The sequence below is a fragment of the Botrytis deweyae genome, assembly GCF_014898535.1.
Source record: "Botrytis deweyae strain B1 chromosome Unknown BDEW_009, whole genome shotgun sequence".
NCBI classification, from domain to species: Eukaryota; Fungi; Ascomycota; class Leotiomycetes; order Helotiales; family Sclerotiniaceae; genus Botrytis; species Botrytis deweyae.
The window spans coordinates 1,475,619-1,495,884 of record NW_024066216.1 but is presented as its reverse complement, the minus strand read 5'-3'; the positions used below and the strand labels follow the sequence as shown (position 1 = coordinate 1,495,884).

Genomic DNA, 20,266 nt, shown 5'->3' with positions numbered 1-20,266 from the left:
ACCCTAAGCCCCTTTTCCACACGAGTTTGCTCTCCACACCCTTTTTCACTTCACAACTCCACAGGATACCTACAGACCGCAAAGACACAAAAAGAAGGCTAGTGCCCAAAAAATGTATGAAATCTCAAGCCTCCAGAGACAAAACCAGCAAAACAATAATGACCAGACTGGGGCACGATCCCAGGACCTTGTCCGTATTTTAACAACTGTTAATTGTTAAGGACACGTGATAACCAACTACACCATCCGGCCTTGGATTTATAAAAGACACGTCGATCATAGAATTATATATTTATTAACACATTTTAGATGTTCGAAGAGAAAAATTAAAAAAGAAATTTTTAGCCGAGTGGGGTCATTATAGCAGGGATTCCAGGCGATTGATTTTGATAGTGGGGAACTGGGTTCAGAGTAGGGTTGGGATTTTCGATGATATATAATATCGCATATTCGTCAGTTGAATATAATACGTAATATTAGTCAAATCGCATTATATATATAACTAATCATAAAATCCTATAAAATCCTATAGAAATCCTATAAAAGGCTATTTTGAAGCTATTTTGGAGCTAGTTTGAAAAGAAAATAATTAGTATATAAATCACATGATTAGCAAATAAATAGCACCTGACTTTTAGGTCTAATTATACACTAAATTGAAAATTACAACCCACGAAAAACTTTTTCTAAAAACAACCCACTTTCATTCATCCTGATGATTTTATTGGTCCAAAAAACACGTGCATAAGCTTGGCATAATATTTTATATGCCTCAAAAAGTGTGATAATATGAAATTATATAATCAACCCTAAGAATGTGTAATTTGCCCATCCCTAGTTCAGAGGGGCTTGCGATTAGTGTAATGGAGCAACTTCAAAAATTGCAAAATGAAATTTCGTTGAGGTTGGCCTCAACTCGCAGAATGCGGCTTCTGTGGATCGAACACAGTGCCTCCAGATTAATAGGCTGAAGTGGACTTCAGTCTGGCGCTCTCCCAAGTGAGCTAAAGCCGCTTGAATTTTTGTGTTGTATAGGAAAAAGTGGACTGCTTCGGACTATATATACCAATCTCAAAATGCAAGAGTGGTCAATCATTTGATCTTTCATGTTCCATCTATCAGCTCACTCTTGTCTTTTTCTTTTGAGATTAGACGAGCTAATGGACCAGGGTGTATGTAATACTCGAAATCGACTTTGGCGTCCATAACTTTTAGACTGTCACCTGCATACTGCATACAATTGTCTTCGGTTTTTTTGATGTAATGATACAAGATTATATATAATTAACCTCATCGTGTTTTCTCGGGATAAGCAAAGGCCTTGACACCAAGTGGGCAAGTAGTGAAGTTGGATTGTACTTATGAACCTTTTCCTCGGATTTCAAACTAGATACATCAGAGAGACTATTCATATGTGTGTGTATGTGTGTAGGATGATTATAGGTGAAAATAAAAGCTTATTGGATCGCGTATGCATCTGACTACAGACATCAATTATTGAGCTTTCAACCAAGACGTCAATTTTCAAATATGCGTACTGGTCATTCGAATGTCCTCAACAACAACAACAACAACAACAACAACAACAACAACAACAACAACAACAACAACAACAACAACAACAACAACAACAACAACAGTGACGATAGTAATGATACCATGGTGCACCTGCAGTAATCTTCGCGCTCGATGGCGAGTCTTTGATCCATCAAGAGCAATGCATATCATCTTCTTAGATGTTATGGCCATGTTGTTTGTGCAATATATAGAATTTTTCGACTGGCCTCCTCAACAAATACAACAAGGGCTTGTGGTTTAGTGGTATAATGTTCCCTTAGCATGGGAGAGGTCCGGCGTTCGATTCGCCGCTAGTCCAACAACGATCATCTCCTTGAGACGTTCTTTTGCTAATTGATTCTTTTTTCGATGTTTGAACAGAGACGTTTGTGCCAGTGGATTGTGAGAAACAGGCTTGTCTAAGCGAAGTCTGTGCGTCAGGGCTTGCAGTGGATCTGATTTCATCTTGGTGGGGTGAATAGATTTTTCTCTTCTCGGGGTGGGGTTGTGATCGAGTCAGATGTGGATCAAACTATTTTCCCCAGAACAAACGGTCTGCCGGCGAAAGCCAACGTTTATATTTCTATGAGGCCGTGAGGAATGGGCATCCATCTCGGCGAGCCCCAGTTTGCGAGCTGCTTTATTCGAACCCGGGCGGCATCGATACCTCGAGAGGCGATCTCAAATAAACTACTCCAACTTTGCAATAATCTTCTCACAAAGCTCAACAGAACGAGACTTATAGCCGTTGAATCTGCTAATTGACGCCTATTAGTAGACTTGCGTGTTTGTCTATTAGCTTCAACCAGAGTTGCTTGCTACCTTTTAAACCGGATAGATTCTGGTTTCCATGTGAAATTCATGAATGACTTCCAAACAACAATGAATATACCCCGGAAAGCCCCAATTCAACTTACTTCAGGCAGGATTTAAACTATTACTGAACTGTAAGATACTTATACTGGAATATAGCAATAATTAAGAGAGTCCTGACTCAAGCCAACGACTTAGTTGTATATCAGAGAATCGTAAAGTTCATCGGGTTTGAGCATATTCGGTACTACAGATCTAAGAATCACGAGTACGATGTATTCCAAATCGCAAGTGACAATCGCTACTAGCAATTTGCAGTTTTGTTCATAGAAGCACAACGTTTTCTTATTTTTGTGGCCTTTATCGAGGGATGAGAGCACAGAAACGAGGTCCCCTCCCTCTCACTTGTGATAATGTCCTTCACTCGTGGGCACTACTCATATATATTTCCAAGTGAACAATCCTACAGGATCTATCCTCCACGAAGCAAAATTCAAGCCTAGTCTTCCCGGGGCCGATATCAGAATAAAAATTTGACATCCAAATTTGCTGACCTCTCATCTGGAGAATATTCAATATATTTATCAACCAACATTGCTGCCGATAATGGCAGTTGACACAGTGAATCTCGTATGGAAACAAACGATTCTGATTCATCTCAGAAGGTCCGAAACTTCCTTTCTGCTTCTAAATAAACAAGTAAAGAAAAGAATCCTACACCACTATGCTGTAGTGAGGTGGATTTCACACTATTGAAAATTATGCAGCACTAAATGGAACTATTGAATTTAAGACGTGCAACAAAACAAACAAAATCCGAAAAAATCAAAGCCATTGGCTACTCATAGACAGCAATAGACCTTAGCAAGTGGAAGGCAATAATAGTTTTGGCTTGTATTGTAATGATAGTTGACTAAACCGCGAGAAGGCGGTAAACCTTTGTTACGTATACTAATTTCGAGAGTACTCCCATAATGGTAATGGTGGGATTGTGTACAAGAGGTATATGATTCAAGAAGACTCTAGATGAAACTTTTCTGAGATACGACAAATACTATCATGCCTAGGTCTCTCAATGAATAACTCACTGCTCAGAATCAAAACGTGGAAATATTCATGGCGGATCAGAATTGCTCACTTGGAACTTGAGTCGATGAGATGAAGTGGGGTAAACCCGAATCCGGTTCAATGGTGCGTTTGCAAGGAAAACAAAAACATTGGATAGATGCAATCACAGTCTTCAAACTTCAATCTTGACATTTAATCTTCGTACTATAAAGATCATAGGCAAAGGCTGCATGGACAGTAGATTTGAGCCCAAAAATGTAGGTTATAGTCGGTCACGACTTCGTGAAAGTTGTTACTCAACTTACTTTGCCACTCGTCTCTTTTAGGTTCGGGCTTCCGGACAAAGCAACGCAAATTCCCAATATACGGACTTCACACACCAAAATTGAGATCCTCTTCGTCTCGACTCTCAAGAAACTTGAAGGCTCGTGATCAGGAACTTTCCCACTGAAGCTTACAGAGTGGGAAGGACTGGAAGGAGAGCAAAAGAAGAACCTTCTGGTGTTACGATGATACTAGTAACATCCTCGCAAGTAGGTATTCTTATGTCCCAACGATAAAGAAGAGATATTAGAGACAAAAAAAGGCAAAAAGAAATTGGACTAGCGGCGAATCGAACGCCGGACCTCTCCCATGCTAAGGGAACATTATACCACTAAACCACAAGCCCTTTCTGTTATTGTTGTAAGACAGTGGTTTTTTGCAAATATATTCTGCAAACATGCCATTTGTGGGCGGGGAAAAGTCGGCTAGTCGGGTAACCTTAACAGACAATCCTGTGGAATAAGCGAGCCAATCTGCGTGTTTTCACGTGAGGTCAATCATTTTTATTACATATCAATGAAATATATAGATTTATAGGGGGTTGAAAGACTAATGTAAGAAAGCTTATTGAGAAGAAAGTATCTAAGTAAGCTTGCATAAGACTTGAAAAGATTCATTAAGCGAACCTAATGCGACGTGAATATCTATCTACCTGGGTAGATGAGTTGGGCAAACTAGAAAGCTAACTATAATTGCGATCAGCTACTAGATCCTCAAAGTTCTTGTCTTCATCAATTGCTTTTACATTATTCCATACAAGCTGTTTTTTTTTTCAACTACGGAGACACGGGTCAAAGGATCGTGATTATCTGAGTTCCTGGCGTCTATATAGGCACTGAGCCGCCGCAGAGACCCCAATCTAGGCAGGCCTAAATACACATTTGTCGACATTTTAACATCATAATCACGTGCTGTTAAGGCAGACAAATACATTTTGGTATTCGGACAATCTCCGAATAGCTGCAATGCCCAAACCTCTGTAGACTCGCAATAGGTCCAGCACCGAGACCCTGATGCCTAGATGCTGGGAATGTAACTGAAACTATATAAGAGATAAGAAATCATCTACTGAACTTCCTCAAATCAATTCACCTCAACACCACACACCAGACAAACTTCCTTTATCTACCTAGGTAGGTATCACTCTATCTTCAATTATCACATTCACATTCACCCATCAACAAGCACCGAGAACCACATTCTTTCACCATGGTGGCATCTGTTAAAGTACGTTCGCCACCGACGACCATATGCGTCAGAGACCATATCAACCTAGAAATTGAGTATCAGGGTGCCCTCGCCAGAGACAACAAGGATTGTTCAGATATGGTGGGACTTGAAAAGATCATTGGAGATGAATTCAAAACATGGAGTCTGCAAGCGCGCGATGCAGAAACAATTGAGGATTTGATGAAACGTCTAGAAAAATGGAGCAGGGAGAGAGGGACAAGGTCGGAAGCTGCCTCAAAAGTACTGACTAGTGATTTTATAAGCAAGCATCCTAACCTTGCTAAAAGCCAAATTCTGAAAGATCGAATTGAGAGACAGGAAAAGAGAAAGGGACTTGAGGCGAGGGAGAAGGAAAAGAAATCATCAGGTGGAAAAACTCATGATAAACGTTCCAGAAGCCGTGCAGGGGGATCTAGTAGAAGATAGATGATTTGTTGGTTGGCGTCTGGGTTTGTTTTATTTGCTTTCTCAAGGGATGAGATTAGGAATTTGGTAATTAACGTCTGTACTTTGCTTGTCTGTTAGCCCTCGAAATTGGATTACCTGTTTTTCTTTTAGTTCTAAGAAAAGAATTTCGTACTATTTGAATATATTAGAAAGCAGCTACCATCCCGTCAGATCGCGGTCTAGCATCAGTGCAAAGATATAATATTTCGAGTATTTTTTGCTCAATATCAGATTAAATAGTTGTTAATGACGGCAAGGGAATAAATATCGAAACGTTCCAATCAAATTGGAGATGAGCTAACAAAATCCGATTGTTGACGATCAGCATGTGTTGATGAGTTCTGGAGTATGAAGCACTTTAAGTAGAGGGCTGTCAAATAGAGAAATTGAATCCAGTAATGGACTGCTAATATCAGATTCCACATTAATGCTAGTCTATCGTCCTCTGATCTCGACGTTCAAGCTTGTTCTCAGCTCTCTGATAATCGCTCACCTAGTACATTATCATACGACCCAATTTGATCTATGAAGATTATTTCCGCATCATCGTAAACTATACTCAAAGCCAGTCTCGACTAGCGTTGCTTGATATTAAATACTTTCTCCTTTTGATAGACGCCGTACCAACACCTCGACTAATCATGCATTTGACTATCAAAGACAGTCCTATCGTAATATATACTGTCTCCTCGCTGTCATAGTTATCACTCTCTAAGCCCCCTTCTAATAATCAAATTATCTTCTTCAAACATCGCGCGAAGTTCGTGCTCTATCAAAATGCAGATGACTGCCAGATGAACACAACCCTTCCATCACCTTTGCTACTGCCGGTCCGCTTCTCGAGTCTAGCCTCTCATTATGTTAAATTTTTGCATGTCAAACTCTATATCAGTTGAACGAGTAGCTCTTCTTCCTTGATTCTCCATTCCCTTTTCCAGGCCTTGACGTCAGGATATAATAAATCTATTTGATACAAGAATATAAGCAAAAGGGGCATGTTCGAAGGTTCAAAAATGTCTCTGTACATGATTCCGCCAAATGGCTTTCCCAGGAAAGCAAGAAGTGCAGGAAATACCTAACTGGAATCTGAAAAAATGAATGACAGCAGAAAAGTGGGACAAGTCGACCACTTTACCTACCTAACTTAGAAATCCTTATCGAGTTTATATTTCTAGGATTCATATCACTAACTTGTAGAAGACTTGCACATTAAACCTTGGACGCGTATAATTCAACGATTTATAAAAGCCAACTGCTTTTGAAGTATCTTCCTGAAACTCTGACGCCAAACACTCTAAAACCTGTAACATGCTGTCCCTCGCTGTGGTCCATACAACCTATTAAATAATAAGAAAGATTTTTGAGAGTGATACAACCATCGGCATACAAAAATGGACAGACTAGAAGCCCCCGTCTTCTCTGTCTAGAGTCAGTATTTTAGTGAACCATCATGAATTGACATGAAAAAGATAAGAAAGTTTGTTAAAGCTACCCTTTGTACTACGGCGATATGACTCCCAAACTGTAAGCGCCGTCCCTATTCTTGAATCTCGTACAATCTATTGAAAAGTTAGAGGGTGTGGAAGATATTGATATCAGGGGTAAAATGTATGGTAGCGTTGGAAATTTTACCTAGCGACCACTTCCTTGGTAATAATAATGCTGATTATCTTGTCCACCTTGACTTCCTTGACCACTTTGACTTCCTTGACCACTTTGGCCACTTTGATAACCATATGAATGAGCGCCCGTATTCCCACCAGACGGTTGACCTATGTATGATTGAGTAGTTGATATTTGATTTGTAGAAGGTTGCATAGCCCACGATTGACTACCTGAATAACTACCCTGATTTTCTTGATACTGGGTACGATGAGCAGAATAAGCTGGCTGCTGTTGACTTGCATAACCCTGTGAATGGCCACCCGTGAAACCACCAGCCTGTTGAGCACCATGTGATTGAGTAGCCGACATTTGACCTGTAGAAGGTTGCAGAGCCCCTAATTGACTATCTGAATAACTACCCTGATTTTTTTGATATTGAGTATGATAACCAGGATGAATTGTAGAATGAATTGGTTGTTGTTCACTTGCATAACCCTGTGAATAGCCACCCATGAAACCACCAGCCTGTTGAGCACCGTATGGTTGAAGAGCCGATGCTTGAGATTGACCGACCTGTTGTTGAGTTGCTGGGCGATGATCTGGCCCTTGTGCTCGAAAGTTATTATAAGTCTCCAAAGTACTTTGGTTTTCGGAAAGAAATTCTGCATTTTTTAAGAAATTCTCTGATGGGAGCGGCGGGGTAAACGTAATACCATTATTATGATCGTTGTGCTGTTTTATCGCTTGTGTTGCTTTCTTTATACCTTCGATTTCCAGGCCTCCCCACATCCTGCACCTATCAGGCGTCGTTGAAGCCGATGTGCAGGCTCCTGGGACTGGGGATTCAGGAAAATATTGTAGGGTAGCTTAAAACGATGTCCAAGAATTCTTTGCGAACCCAATTTTCAGATGGTGTTATTGGTAAGTCTGAAGTCATTTTAAGCTGATTAAGTGCTCTTTTCTTAAATGAGGAGTCGAACCTGTTACGCAACAATCTAGTATGCAATGGTTCATACTGATAATTGTTTATCGTGATCAGCTCATTCATCAAACATGTTAAAGCCTCCCATCCTCCGCTCGCCATTTGGCCGCAATCCTTATTAGGATCCAAGTAATCCTGGCGGCGCAAGCCAAATGCAAAGAAGACCGCTACGTCTTCAATTTCTTTATTCCAGGCCCGATATAGTGGGTGTGCAATACCGGGGGGAGGAGGATTATGGCGACGAGGGCGGCCTCTATGATGAGTGTAATCTGGGGTACCCATTATTGACGAGCACTAGAAATCCTGACCTTCAAGTAACCAAAAGTCGAAATGCTCAAAAACTCAAAGCGAATACCAAGACGGTGATGAAGGGTAAAGCTTTGATTTGACAGCGAATCCCTGGATTATTTTCAATCGTGTTGGTTAGGAATGATAAGATGTTTTCGACGTCGCAATAAAAAACGACTTGAGAATGGTCTCAAAAAGGAATGATTGTATGGCTTGTCGAGAGTGGTGTTTATGATTTTGTGTCGAGTGTATGATAGCAGAGTATGCGACGAAAAAGTGTAAGGAAGTGACGGTGAAGTTGTTGAAGGTGCAATTTCGAGGTGCGATAAAGCGGTTCTTGTATGACGTTATCAAAATCGAGAGCAAGAGTGACGTGTGAGAGTACGAGTATGTGATGGCAATATGTATGATCTTAAACCGCACAATCTCCAACTGTGTGTCCTATTCAAAAGAACCTTGGAAGTATCTGATATCACGATTTTCTCTTCAAAGTAGAGGATGCACAAGGAAGAAGAAAGGTCTCTCAAAGGAGGACATCCTAACCTATTTAAGCGCATTTCGAGGTACCGAATCGACCATTTTTCTTCTGTCAAGCTCATACTTCCTCATGATTAATACAATTAGTTGGTATGAGTGTGCCTCAGAACATGGGGGCTGTGACTCGAAAGGCACAATATTTCATGATTCATAGAAGAATGAACCATGAATACACTTCAAACCCAAGATTCCATGACTAGTGTTAAGCAGCGGAGTAACAATCGACTCCAGATTCACACATCTCAAACCCAAAAGTTGATGATTTCAATTCTGTGAAGACTCATGATCAACACAGAACGAACTACAGTATGGATACAAATCAAATCATGACTCCATGACTATCAACGAGCAGGATGATTAATGATCAACTCCATATTCGTGATTTCGTATGGGAAACGCGAAGATTCGACACTAGTTTTGCAGCATTGTGTTCTTGGTTGTCGGATTCAGTTGTACAAAAGGAATAGAGACTTCAGCAGTCTCATTGCGTGTACCGTGGGTATGCGCAACCGGTGCGCCGCGAGCTGTCCCACATCCAGTATCACAGTTGTATTTTGCTTCAACTCCTCGCCTTTTTGATGGTGTTCAGAAGGGTGAAGATGGGAGAAGTCGACATGATGCGATTTGACACGGTCTTCCAAGAAAGCATTACTCGTTCAGCCTCGTCGATCCAAATCTCTAAGTCACACAGCCACACACAGCCACCAAAGGCTAAGAACCTTGGAATACCTAGGTATTCTCTGAGCAGTCGCAATGGAACGGTCTCAAAGTGTACAGAGCGCAGTGCTGTGAGTTTTGAGGATATACCGAGTATTCCGTGTAGACCAATGGCTTGCTTAGCTGTATGCCGCATGTGTGATCATACCCATACACAATATCCAGAGCAGAATTAGACCAATTTTTCATACATACATCCTTCCACATTTCCATATCGAGCGGCTACCGCTTTAACAATCCATACGAACTAACCCACGCCCACATATTCCAGACTCGAACACTGTTCGGCGTCCTAAGGGCGGCCCATTATTATTGAATCTCGCAACATAAGTCACTTGACGTGAGAATTTCCGGAATGAATGAGTTAGAATGCACACATACATCGTATGAATACATCTCGAACCCAGAGGTTCATAACCTCGATGTCACCAAAGAATCATGAACACAGAAATAAGTTTCCAGTAAAACATAAAAATTGGAGAAACTCAATCCATAAAATACTATTTCATACCTAAGTCCTAGTATTTTTTCGCTATTCACTGCCATCACACCACCAACGTTTCATCCACTAACCCCCTGTTCTCTATGTATCATTTATCTCCTCATTTCAGTTTGTATGTATACTCCGTACTAAGGCATAGTGATTCCATATACCGCTTTCCCTCATGACCATCTTAGCAATCAATCACTATACCAGCTAGCGCACACTCTCCAATTTTCCTTCTCCCATTCAACCCTTCAGATCTATCCATAACCTATTCCTATTTGCTCTCTTCCAAAAAATAACGCCCGGAAAAGACAAACAAGTGAAAAGACCCAAATCAATTTAAAACAACCCTGAACTACCATGGTATTTTTTGCACTTGTTGAAAAACTCGATCTTTGTTTTACTCCTACTATTTCTCCTTATCCCGTATCCCTACTGAATGGAAACGACCTCTGCTTATCCACATACAGCATTCTTCTCACTCAAACAAGAAGACAAAAGAAAGGAACTATAGAAAAGAAATTGTATGTGCAAAGAAGTGAACAACATAATCGTCCGAAATACTGAACGAAAAATGTTCACGTTATGTATGTACTACCGCTCAAACAACAATGACATCGCCTAATAACGACTATTGACACTAACTGAAGTCATATCCGCTCTCTTCATAGGAGGAGGAGGAGCCGGTTTCTTGGCTCTGCTGGGAGGAGGTGGTGGAGCTCTTCTCGAGTTTGGCGTAGAATTACTACCATGACTAGTAGCTGGACTAACTGATCTTGCACCGTATGATCTATCTGGACTATTGCTATTAAGAGTTGAATCATCACTCGGATCATTGAACAAATCAGCTGAAATGATATTAGTCCTGGCAGTTGGTCTTAAAGATGCGCGTAGAGAACCAGCATCTGAAGGAGGAGGTAGAGAAGAATTAAGACGATTTGAGGAAGGAGATTCGCGGTAATGAGTTGTTGGACCTTGGAATGTGGATGATCGTCCGATTGATGGACGTTGTGGGGAACTTGGAGGGGAATATTCTTCTCTTCGATCCTCTCTTCTACCAATTCCTGATGTCGAGGCAACCCGAGTTGTGTTAACACGAGGAGTATTGGATCGGATAGATGGACGTGGCGCTTCTAGCTCTGGGATAGGTTCTTCATATGTGGAGTATCTCTCACTGTATGAATGAGCTGTATTTGAACGAGGTCGTGCTTCTGGGCGTCTAGGTTGACGTGGTGGTTGTGCCGCTGATCCTCGTCTAATATAATGTCAGTCTCTGAAAATTCGCATATGTCGTTAGTGACTTACGCAGCTGGCCATTCCTTCTTCAATTTCAAAAGTTCATCACGACAACGGTCGTAATATTCGAGTTCGGCTTCCAAAAACGCTCCCAAATCTTGAACACTTTCCGCCTCTGCCTCTCTAATATCTTGCATCCTTCTGTAAACATCCTCACTAGACTCTTCATATTTCGCCTTTTGTGATCTGAGTTCTTCCTCGACTCTGAAATCTTCTCTCTTTGCCTTTTGCATCTTGGAAAGGGAGGCATCGTACGCCAATCGTCTTTGTTCGAGCTTCTTCCTGGCAGACTTTGAAAAATTAGATATTGCGTATATAGACATGCCACATTATACAAACCTGATATTCCTTCATTTGAGCCAAAGATCTCTCCAAGGACTCGAGCCAACTCGAAGTTGCGTCCACAACATATGTATCCTGCTGTCTCGAAATTCTCTCATTCGTTCTACCCATAGCTATACCCTTATTAGCCATTTTCTCATATAAATTCTGGGAATCTACTTACCAATGAGGCAATTTCCAAACTCGGAATCCGGTTCAAAGTCTTCACCATGATGTATCATTGTTTGTCCCATGAATGCTACTGGCAAGATCTTTTCCCTGTCATCTCCTTCATTTCGTTTCGAAAGTGATTTGACATAAATCGTCATGGACTTTTGTAACTTTTCCATTCCTGGTAGATATTAGAATGATTCATGAATCGAAATATGGCAGACCGTACCCTCATGTCTCATTTGCATTTCTCCCTCCAAAGACTTGAATTCATCCGAAACTTCAGTCTTGGACTCTTGTCCCATCTTCTCTCCAGCCCATTGCTTGACTCTACCAAATTTCTTGCCGACGTTCATATTGGCGGTTTATGTTGGAAAATAGTGAATTGCTTTCGTGGAATTGTTCGTGTATTTGCTGTATGCGGATTGTTCGGGATCGAAGGGAAGGTACTTGAGTATTTTAATTGTTGATTTTTCGTACAACAAAGAAAAGGTTTATTTCAAGCCAGCAATTGTTATAATTATCCGAGGATCAACGAGAAGTTTCTGGATATTCTTTGAGCGAGCGTAAGACAATCAAAGTATTGGCAGATTTCCCAAAGGTGTAAGGAAGAGTGAAATCAAAACTGGAAGGCGAATTGAAGACCGGATTGCATAAAGTGTGATGGCCACAAGTAAAGTTAATTCCTCCAAACTCTCAATGATTCGCAAAAAGGTAAATCCTGGGTAGAACGACGAAGCGTGAATGGTTGAATTCGTGATGGGGAAGTAGATATCTGAGAGTCAATCCCCCAGATCCTTGTATCTTCGACGTGTTGTTATCAAGGTCGGGGAATAGCTTGGATGAAGAGGTTGGGAAGAGTGGGGAGATGTAGGAGTATATTGTATTGCAGTAGCTACATGTATTGCATATGCACCACCAAGGACGAGACACTATCGATGGGATCTTTTCCAGGAAGGTGGTTGAACGAATGTGTACGAAGAAGCTTTGTGAATGGCTCACGGGAAAGTTTCCTTGAATTGATATGGAAAAGAGTGTGGTTGGTGACTGGTTGTCGGGTATTTTTCCCCCCTTAGCTGTACCGGACCTAGGTAAGCCTTGGATGTTCTGGAACGAAAAGAATGTAGTATTGAATCGATTGTGGTGTGATTGAATGGATGGATGGATGGATGAATTGACGACGAGTAATAAATCAACCCTTTCCTCTCCTTTCCTTTCTTCCTATTCAATTCAATATCAAAATCGGTAGGAGGTATGGAGGCACGGGATGAAATCTTGATGAAGCGGAGGGTAGGAAAGTATTAGGCAATCGATTTAATTAATTGATTAATTAATTCTTAATTGAATGATTGGGTCGGTTGGATGGCAAAAGTCTCCTATCATGAGATGAGAGCAGAAGTGATGGAGGGAGGGAATGAATGAATGAATGATATGAATATGTAAATTATGAAAATGATTATTAGTTTATCATTGAATGTAGGTTGAAAAGAGAGATGGGAAGAGACTCAAAAGAAGATAGGAATGAATGAAATTCTTATCACATCATATAATGTGGAGGGGGATAGGATAGGAGAATAGGAGAATATCATTCCATCTATCTAGATACGTCTAACAACAACAAGAATAGGTAGCTACACCACTCATAACCATTTACAACTGGTGAACCAACGATGATGATTCTTTCGAGGCCAATGAACCCTCCTTCATCGACCAATTTTCAAACCCTCACATTTGGATAAACACTTTCTTTTTCATCCATCCCATCCCTCGAGCCACATCTCGTGTCGACCATCGTTTTAGTCAACCTATCAGTCTTCATGATTCTCTGCCCCTGAAACCTTAATCGGCATCTAAATTACTCCCATCGGAAGGACTAAAAATATGTTGTACGACGACTTTATAGAGATATTCGCCAATCGTTCTAGAGATCTTCTACGAATCAAACACTTTGAACTTGACATGTTGCCGTGGTGCTTTGTTTCCCCTTTAAGGTTTAACTCAATAGATCATTATTATTATTTTCCATAAATAGGTTCAATACTTTTAGCATCGACATCTTCTCGTATTGACCAGACAAGAAAAAATCATTGGATTTTGCTTAGAATATCATCTAATACAAATAATACAATATTGATCAAATCCATCACCCACAATCACACCATCAAAATCCCTCGCAAAGCCCTTTCATTACTGGTCTCGTGGTCACCACCCAAATCCGGTCTGCCAACTACCCCTCCTGAAAGCGTTACGCGGCAAACATTCAGATGAGAAAGGGGCGCAGCTCAATCGGTACAATCTAACCTCAAACTCCAAGCCAAACGCCTAGAGAGACCCTAATCTATCCATCTGGACTCTACGTAGAGTCTACCTGATAGTCTGCTCGCGCTCGTCCTTTCCACAAAAGAGCTTCGTGTTTGATATGTACACTACTAAACTCTAAGCCTCAGAGATTAAATACACCACCACATCACAACTGAATCAGAAGATATGGAACATCCGAACTTGACACCTCTCAAATCAGACAGTATTCAGATATTTATAGCAAGCCGATCTTGATTCGATCTTTCCTTTTCCAAACACGACTTCTCCTGATTGCCTCTCTCCCTTTCTCTTTCTCAATCCAATCATTTCATCCATTTCAGACCCGCGGGGGAGACGTTTCATCTCCAATTAAGAAACCCCACTGACACCACCAGCGACATCCATATAACCCATATCGTAAACCCCACTCAAAACATTAGCAAACATCAGCTACGGAGATTCGAAAATCTAGACCCCATCACTATTCTTTGGTTGAGATGCTTCGTGCTTTACGATGGAGAGTTAAGTAGTAAGTAGGGAGCGGATTATCGTAATATCGATCCCATTACGCGATTTTACCGATTGACGAAAGAGAGGCTTTCGTGTTCTCATTGCTCACTACCACTACTAGAAAAATAGGGGTAAATGAAAATCCATCACTATCATCATCATCATCATGATTTCATTTAAAATCAATGTCTGCGTAACTAGAAATGTCTATCAATCTCAAATCTAAAACCCACCCAAAAATAAGAATTCACATCCCCAAACAAGCATTTTGGATTTCTTAATCGATCCTCCTTCTGTCCCTCCGTTACTTTATAATAAACCTACCATGCCCTGCTCGTTCATTTTCGTTCATCACAACTACCGTCGCAACCCTGACGCTTAAAATGTAGGATCTCCCCTTCTGACACAAACGAATAAAATTCACGATTCACCAAACTTTATTGTGACCCAGATTTTTGGTATTAATCTCAAACTCGCAATATCAAGGTAGTGTAGATGTGGTATTCATGCCGTGCGTGAACTTTGGGGCTGTGTCTATAAAGTTGAAACCAGTAGACCGGTAGACATGGCTTACTCAACTATTGATCACGGCATTTGTTTAAGTAGGTGATTGATTGAGTGAGATAAGTAGTCTGTTATTAAAGCGAGTGACGGGTGTGAGTGAGTGATAGAGTCTTTTTGATTAATGAGGATGTCGAAATATGGAAAATGTATGAAGCACAGAGGCCCCCCAAAATTGTGTTCAAATTCTTTCTCCATCGCCAATCGATAAAATATCCACCAACCTTACACGCGCCGTTCACCCAAAATCCATTTATTTCAATCCACCAAGTTGCAAAAAAGCCCTCAAAGGCAAAAACAATTTGTCCTCGGAGAGACTCGAACTCTCGACCTTTGGATGGCTAAAGTGATTGTTAACAACCACCTCATATAAGAATATGAGACCAACGCTCTAACCAACTGAGCCACGAAGACTTTTCTTTGTTGTTGAGCTACGGGAGCTTATTTAGATATATAATTTTTTTGCGCATTGCTGAATCTCGGGATAGGTTCGGGCTGTGGGGTCCTATGCTCGGTGCTCGGATTGATTGATCCAGTTTTCGACAATGGAAATGCTCTGATATCAACGGCAACGACGATAAATGGAAGGTCTTTGTGTCTTACTTCGCCAGAGAATGGCTCTCATGTTTCCTTATGATGTGGCGACCAACAACTATTATCAGGCTGATATTGCACCGGGCCAGCTCGACCTAGCGGACTGTTCTATCTCCCATCTCCTCTCCATGGTGACGTTTTAAGGTTTGCAAAGCACGCAAAAAACACTTTAAATCTTTAAAGGTATAGAAGATTGAACTTTCAAATCTTTGAGCTCGCAATGCGAATTGTGAATCGCTTGGAGTAATGATCTTTCCTGGGAGAGGAATGAGCGGTAATTGATATTTATGTGTAAACATCATTCAAACCTCTCAAGCCTCGATGGTCAGACTTCAAATAGCACTTTCCACAATTCATTGACTTTGTATATAAAAGGTTTATAGAAGTATCGAGTTAAATAGTAGCGACAACCCAATAATGAATTGGTGGTTCCTGACAATTGAATCTTGACGGGTTCTTCTCTTTCCGGAGGATGATATGGTATGTAGTATGTAGTATGAGGTTTAAAGGAGTTTGAGTTTTGTATAGTTGAAGTTCATTCATTTACAATAAAAGCGGTAGTCAAGCAAGAAATGTGCAAAAGAGAAAAGAAGGAGGAAGGAGATCAGTGAGATATGGAGGGAAGGAAGGGGCACATACGAAGTACTTTTTCCGATGAAGGGATGCGTGTTTACGACATACATTCCAATTAAGATGTCAACTAAATGAACAACACACTTTTGAGTTTACAGATCTGTGACTTATGATATTTGGTTTTGTCTACAGGATTCCAGAAAACAAGGATGGAATATTCGGCATGAGCATAGCTTTGAGAATCTACATTTCTTTCGTGTGGAGGGAAAGGATCCGGATAGATAGATCTCACGGCACATAATGGATATAACCCATGATTATGTCCATCTAAGGTAATAATGATAAGACACTGCTAATATCACTTCCTCTTCGTTAGTACCAAGCACCTGAATTTCCATATCCTCTAAATACTCATCAACAGTTCATTTACCACCAACTCTGGATCTCAATAATAGAGTAGCAATCAAATTCTCTAGGCCATCAAAGGCGTTTAGTTACAGATCCCAGCTGTATCAATTAACATCCTTTCTTTTCCAATCATTTACGTTCCCAAGACCACATTCCTGCCCTCCAACACACTTCCATATATTATTGAAGAATAATGACTGCGCAAGTAGCTCCTTTCAGTAATTTCCTTCGTTTAGTACCCTTCTGGCACTCACATCCATTCCCAATATTCCTATTCCCACATTCTCCACAATGCCACTCCCTCGTATCTCTACACTCGTCGCACTTTGTACAAAACTCCCACAAAATGGTTTGTTTCCATTCATTTTTACAAAAGCACCAATAATCATTCTTGGTATCTTTTGGTGCTGCGACCCCGAAAGCCTCTTTAAACAACCCCCTCTTCACATCTTCTCTCTCTTCATCCGTGATGTTAGAGCTCATCCATGCTTTTCCAATGCCTCTGAGTTTTCCTGAGAAAACGGGAAATTGGGGTGGAGATGTCATATCGCCATATTCCACTCCCATCAACATGCTTCTCAGCTCTTCTATTGTATCCGGATGAATCAAATCGAACCTTCCGTTTCTCGACTCTTTTCGAATCCATTTTAGAAAGTCGGGACTAGCCGAGACAGGAGGATCAGAGGATTTGGGGGGTCCGAAAAAGACAGTTAAGTCGTTGAGCATATTAGCGCAAGAATCGCATTTGCAGCCAGAGGAAGGAGAGGGCGAACAGCCTCGTCCGGATTTAAAACATTTGCAGCGGGTGGAAATGCATCCAGACCGGCAATTACAAGTTGTAAATTGAACTGGTGGAGGGATGTATTGTTCTGCCTCTGGAAGAGGAGATGGTTGAGCATTGGGTTGTGGCTCGGGGGTCATCCAAGGCTCGGGGGTCATGGGTATCTAATAAGATGGTGTTAGTTGATGGGTTCTCACGAGTTTGAAGGCAGGCCATCGTACCTCCTTAGGTTCCTGGGAACTTCTCGGAGTGGGTAAGTTGCCATTAGTGGCAGTCATAGACAAGTCCTTTGGTATTGAGACGGGAGCATGCTGCCTCAACTTTGTTGGGGATTTTTCGATGCTCTCAAGCACTTCATCATCAACTGGTACTTGGGCCGCAACCAATGGCTCTGAATGGTCTCTAATCTGAAGTTTTCGTGACGATCGAGCATGAATATCGCGTATACATTTGGCAATATTGCCATTATTCAATGTCTCGTCAATAACTTCGCGTAATTGGGAAGGCTTGAAGGTCCGCAATAACTCTTGAATGGGTTTGGTACTGAGTGTAGTGAACCGAACCTTTCGTTTCTTTGAGTTCTGAGGTGCACTGGCCTTTGATCGACTGGATACCATATCTATAACTGTAAAGATTCTAATACAATGGAAGTGACATACAATTGAAATAATAACGATTATAGAAGACAGAAGAAGGAATGGAAAGGAGATATAGATGTTTCTATGGAATAAGAAAAGTAATTACTTAACGCGTCTCGCGTGAACGCGCGAGAAGAAGGATAGGAATGTGACAGATCAGAAACTGGAAGCATTTCCTTTCCTGCTTTTCCTATCATCTTACCAAAATCAACAGGAGAACGACTCGTTGACAAATGACCAAGTTTTGAATTTACCCTTAAGATTATATACATTCGTGGATGACAACGTCAAGAATATGGCTTCGGATGTTCTTGAATCGATGTGAGGACGAACACACAAAGAAGCCCCCTCTACGTAGGAGAAAAAAGAGGCCGATTTTGACCACATAAAATCTTTAATGAAATCTTTGAATTAATTGAATTATAAATCAACTACAAACAAAACAAATAAATCTGAAAATATCAAATTACTTATCATCTTTTATTTATACTGATTCTTATCAAAAAAATTATTTTATTTTAGAAAAGGAGAAGAATTTGGTTTATTGAAAGTATTAAAAAGTGATCAATTCCGGCCTGTTTTTTCTCCTACGTAGAGGCCCCCCCTTTTTGCTTTTGAGAGGAGGGGTACGCTTAGTCATCATGATTTTGTGCACCGGGAAATCCTCGTGCTTTCGCGTGTCCTCACAAATGCGAAACGCGTCTTCACATCTCTAGAATTTACCTAAAAATCAACTACAATCTTCGTGTTAATTCGCCTGCGTCGAACAATTTTGCTATACATCTGCCAGAATTAAATTTCAAATGGCTTCACTTAATAAAAGAAAGGCAGAGGAAGAAGTACCATTAACAGAAGGATCTACTGAAATTGCTAGGACCGCCAACGATATGGAATTAAATCCACAAGCATCCATGGCTGCTTTATTCAGAGCAAACAAGCTGGTTCACGATCTAAACGAATCGCAGCTTCGTACCATTCTCGTTCAAGCATATGTTTCTCATCCCGAGATAGCTCATGTGGTAGATTTGGAGCATGAGAAGATGGAACATCTGAATGAAGCTCCGTCCGAATCAGACCCTGAACCGGACCCTATCTCTATCTCCGAAGCGGATCGCGCTGTCAGCGATTATAACAATCTGGAAGATAGCGATGATGAAGGTTCAGGCTTGGAACACGAAGCTTCGAAGAAAAACAGAAGAGTGACGGAAGTGAGGATGCGACTGTTTTCGTAACATCCTGAGAGCCTGCTAATATTTTCACAGCTCAAACAACGCGGCATCACCGCATCATTCTCCTGTTCATGTAAGACTGGTTGCACAAATGGTAGATGCGAATGCTCCAAGAACTCTTTTAGTTGTGGCCCAAACTGCAAATGTGCTTCGTGTGCCAATTATCTGAACAAATTTGCCCTCTTTTTCGGAGAATCGAGACTTCGCGCTACAAACTGTTTTGCGAGTTGGATGAAAGCACAAGGCCCTGATCTGGATCTCGATTCCGCATTTACACAAGAGGAACTGAGAAGTGACATTATGGGAGTCGATGAAAAGAAATATTACGATGCGCCTCAAGGATCAGTATTCTACGATGGTTCTGACCCCGAAATACAACAGCTTGGTGAAGAGTGGCTCGAGGCAAAGACTGAAGCAGAGAGGAAACCTATTCGGATGAAGTTATTCGAAAAGGCATTTGTTGAGGATGGTGGGTATTATTTCTCTTTCTGCTCTGGTGGATGGGAGGAATTTACTAGTACTGTCCATTGTTCCGTTTGTGATGAATGTAACGACTGGAGAGACTGGCATTGCAAGGATTGCGGGAAGTGTTCACACGGAATATCTATCCCTTGTGATGGTTGTGGCGGAGTTTCCAATGGGTATCATGATCAATTCGACGATGCGTGATAGGATTTGACCAATTTTGGTAATGAGAATGCCACCTCACCATCATTTCAAAGCTAGGTTGGGCCGCTGCTTTTCAAGAAGCTTTTGTATAAGTTGGTGGTGGCTGGGCATAACCGTTATGACGAAGGCATTCTTTAACACAGTGCGTTGTTATATGCT

At 41.1% G+C, this 20,266-nt stretch overlaps 5 protein-coding genes across 5 annotated transcripts; 2 read left to right on the top strand and 3 right to left on the bottom strand.

Moving 5' to 3' along the window:
- Nucleotides 1-4,971: 4,971 nt before the first annotated feature.
- On the top strand, nt 4,972-5,418 carry EAE98_005067 (uncharacterized protein; the record flags this gene model as incomplete). Its single annotated transcript, XM_038952688.1, has 1 exon — nt 4,972-5,418. One exon carries the CDS (start codon nt 4,972-4,974, stop codon nt 5,416-5,418), a length of 447 nt encoding a protein of 148 aa, XP_038811338.1.
- Nucleotides 5,419-7,071: 1,653 nt separating this feature from the next.
- Nucleotides 7,072-7,833, bottom strand: EAE98_005066 (uncharacterized protein; the record flags this gene model as incomplete). The annotated part of the gene is made up of 1 exon (XM_038952687.1): nt 7,072-7,833. The coding sequence occupies one exon, from the start codon at nt 7,831-7,833 to the stop codon at nt 7,072-7,074; it is 762 nt and encodes a 253-aa protein (XP_038811337.1).
- Nucleotides 7,834-10,676: 2,843 nt separating this feature from the next.
- Nucleotides 10,677-12,199, bottom strand: EAE98_005065 (uncharacterized protein; the record flags this gene model as incomplete). Its single annotated transcript, XM_038952686.1, has 5 exons — nt 10,677-11,310; nt 11,361-11,641; nt 11,691-11,806; nt 11,857-12,024; nt 12,073-12,199. 5 exons carry the CDS (start codon nt 12,197-12,199, stop codon nt 10,677-10,679), a joined length of 1,326 nt encoding a protein of 441 aa, XP_038811336.1.
- Nucleotides 12,200-16,970: 4,771 nt separating this feature from the next.
- EAE98_005064 (uncharacterized protein) lies at nt 16,971-18,188 on the bottom strand (the record flags this gene model as incomplete). Its single annotated transcript, XM_038952685.1, has 2 exons — nt 16,971-17,735; nt 17,793-18,188. 2 exons carry the CDS (start codon nt 18,186-18,188, stop codon nt 16,971-16,973), a joined length of 1,161 nt encoding a protein of 386 aa, XP_038811335.1.
- Nucleotides 18,189-19,012: 824 nt separating this feature from the next.
- EAE98_005063 (uncharacterized protein) lies at nt 19,013-20,107 on the top strand (the record flags this gene model as incomplete). The annotated part of the gene is made up of 2 exons (XM_038952684.1): nt 19,013-19,417; nt 19,472-20,107. The coding sequence occupies 2 exons, from the start codon at nt 19,013-19,015 to the stop codon at nt 20,105-20,107; spliced, it is 1,041 nt and encodes a 346-aa protein (XP_038811334.1).
- Nucleotides 20,108-20,266: the final 159 nt, after the last annotated feature.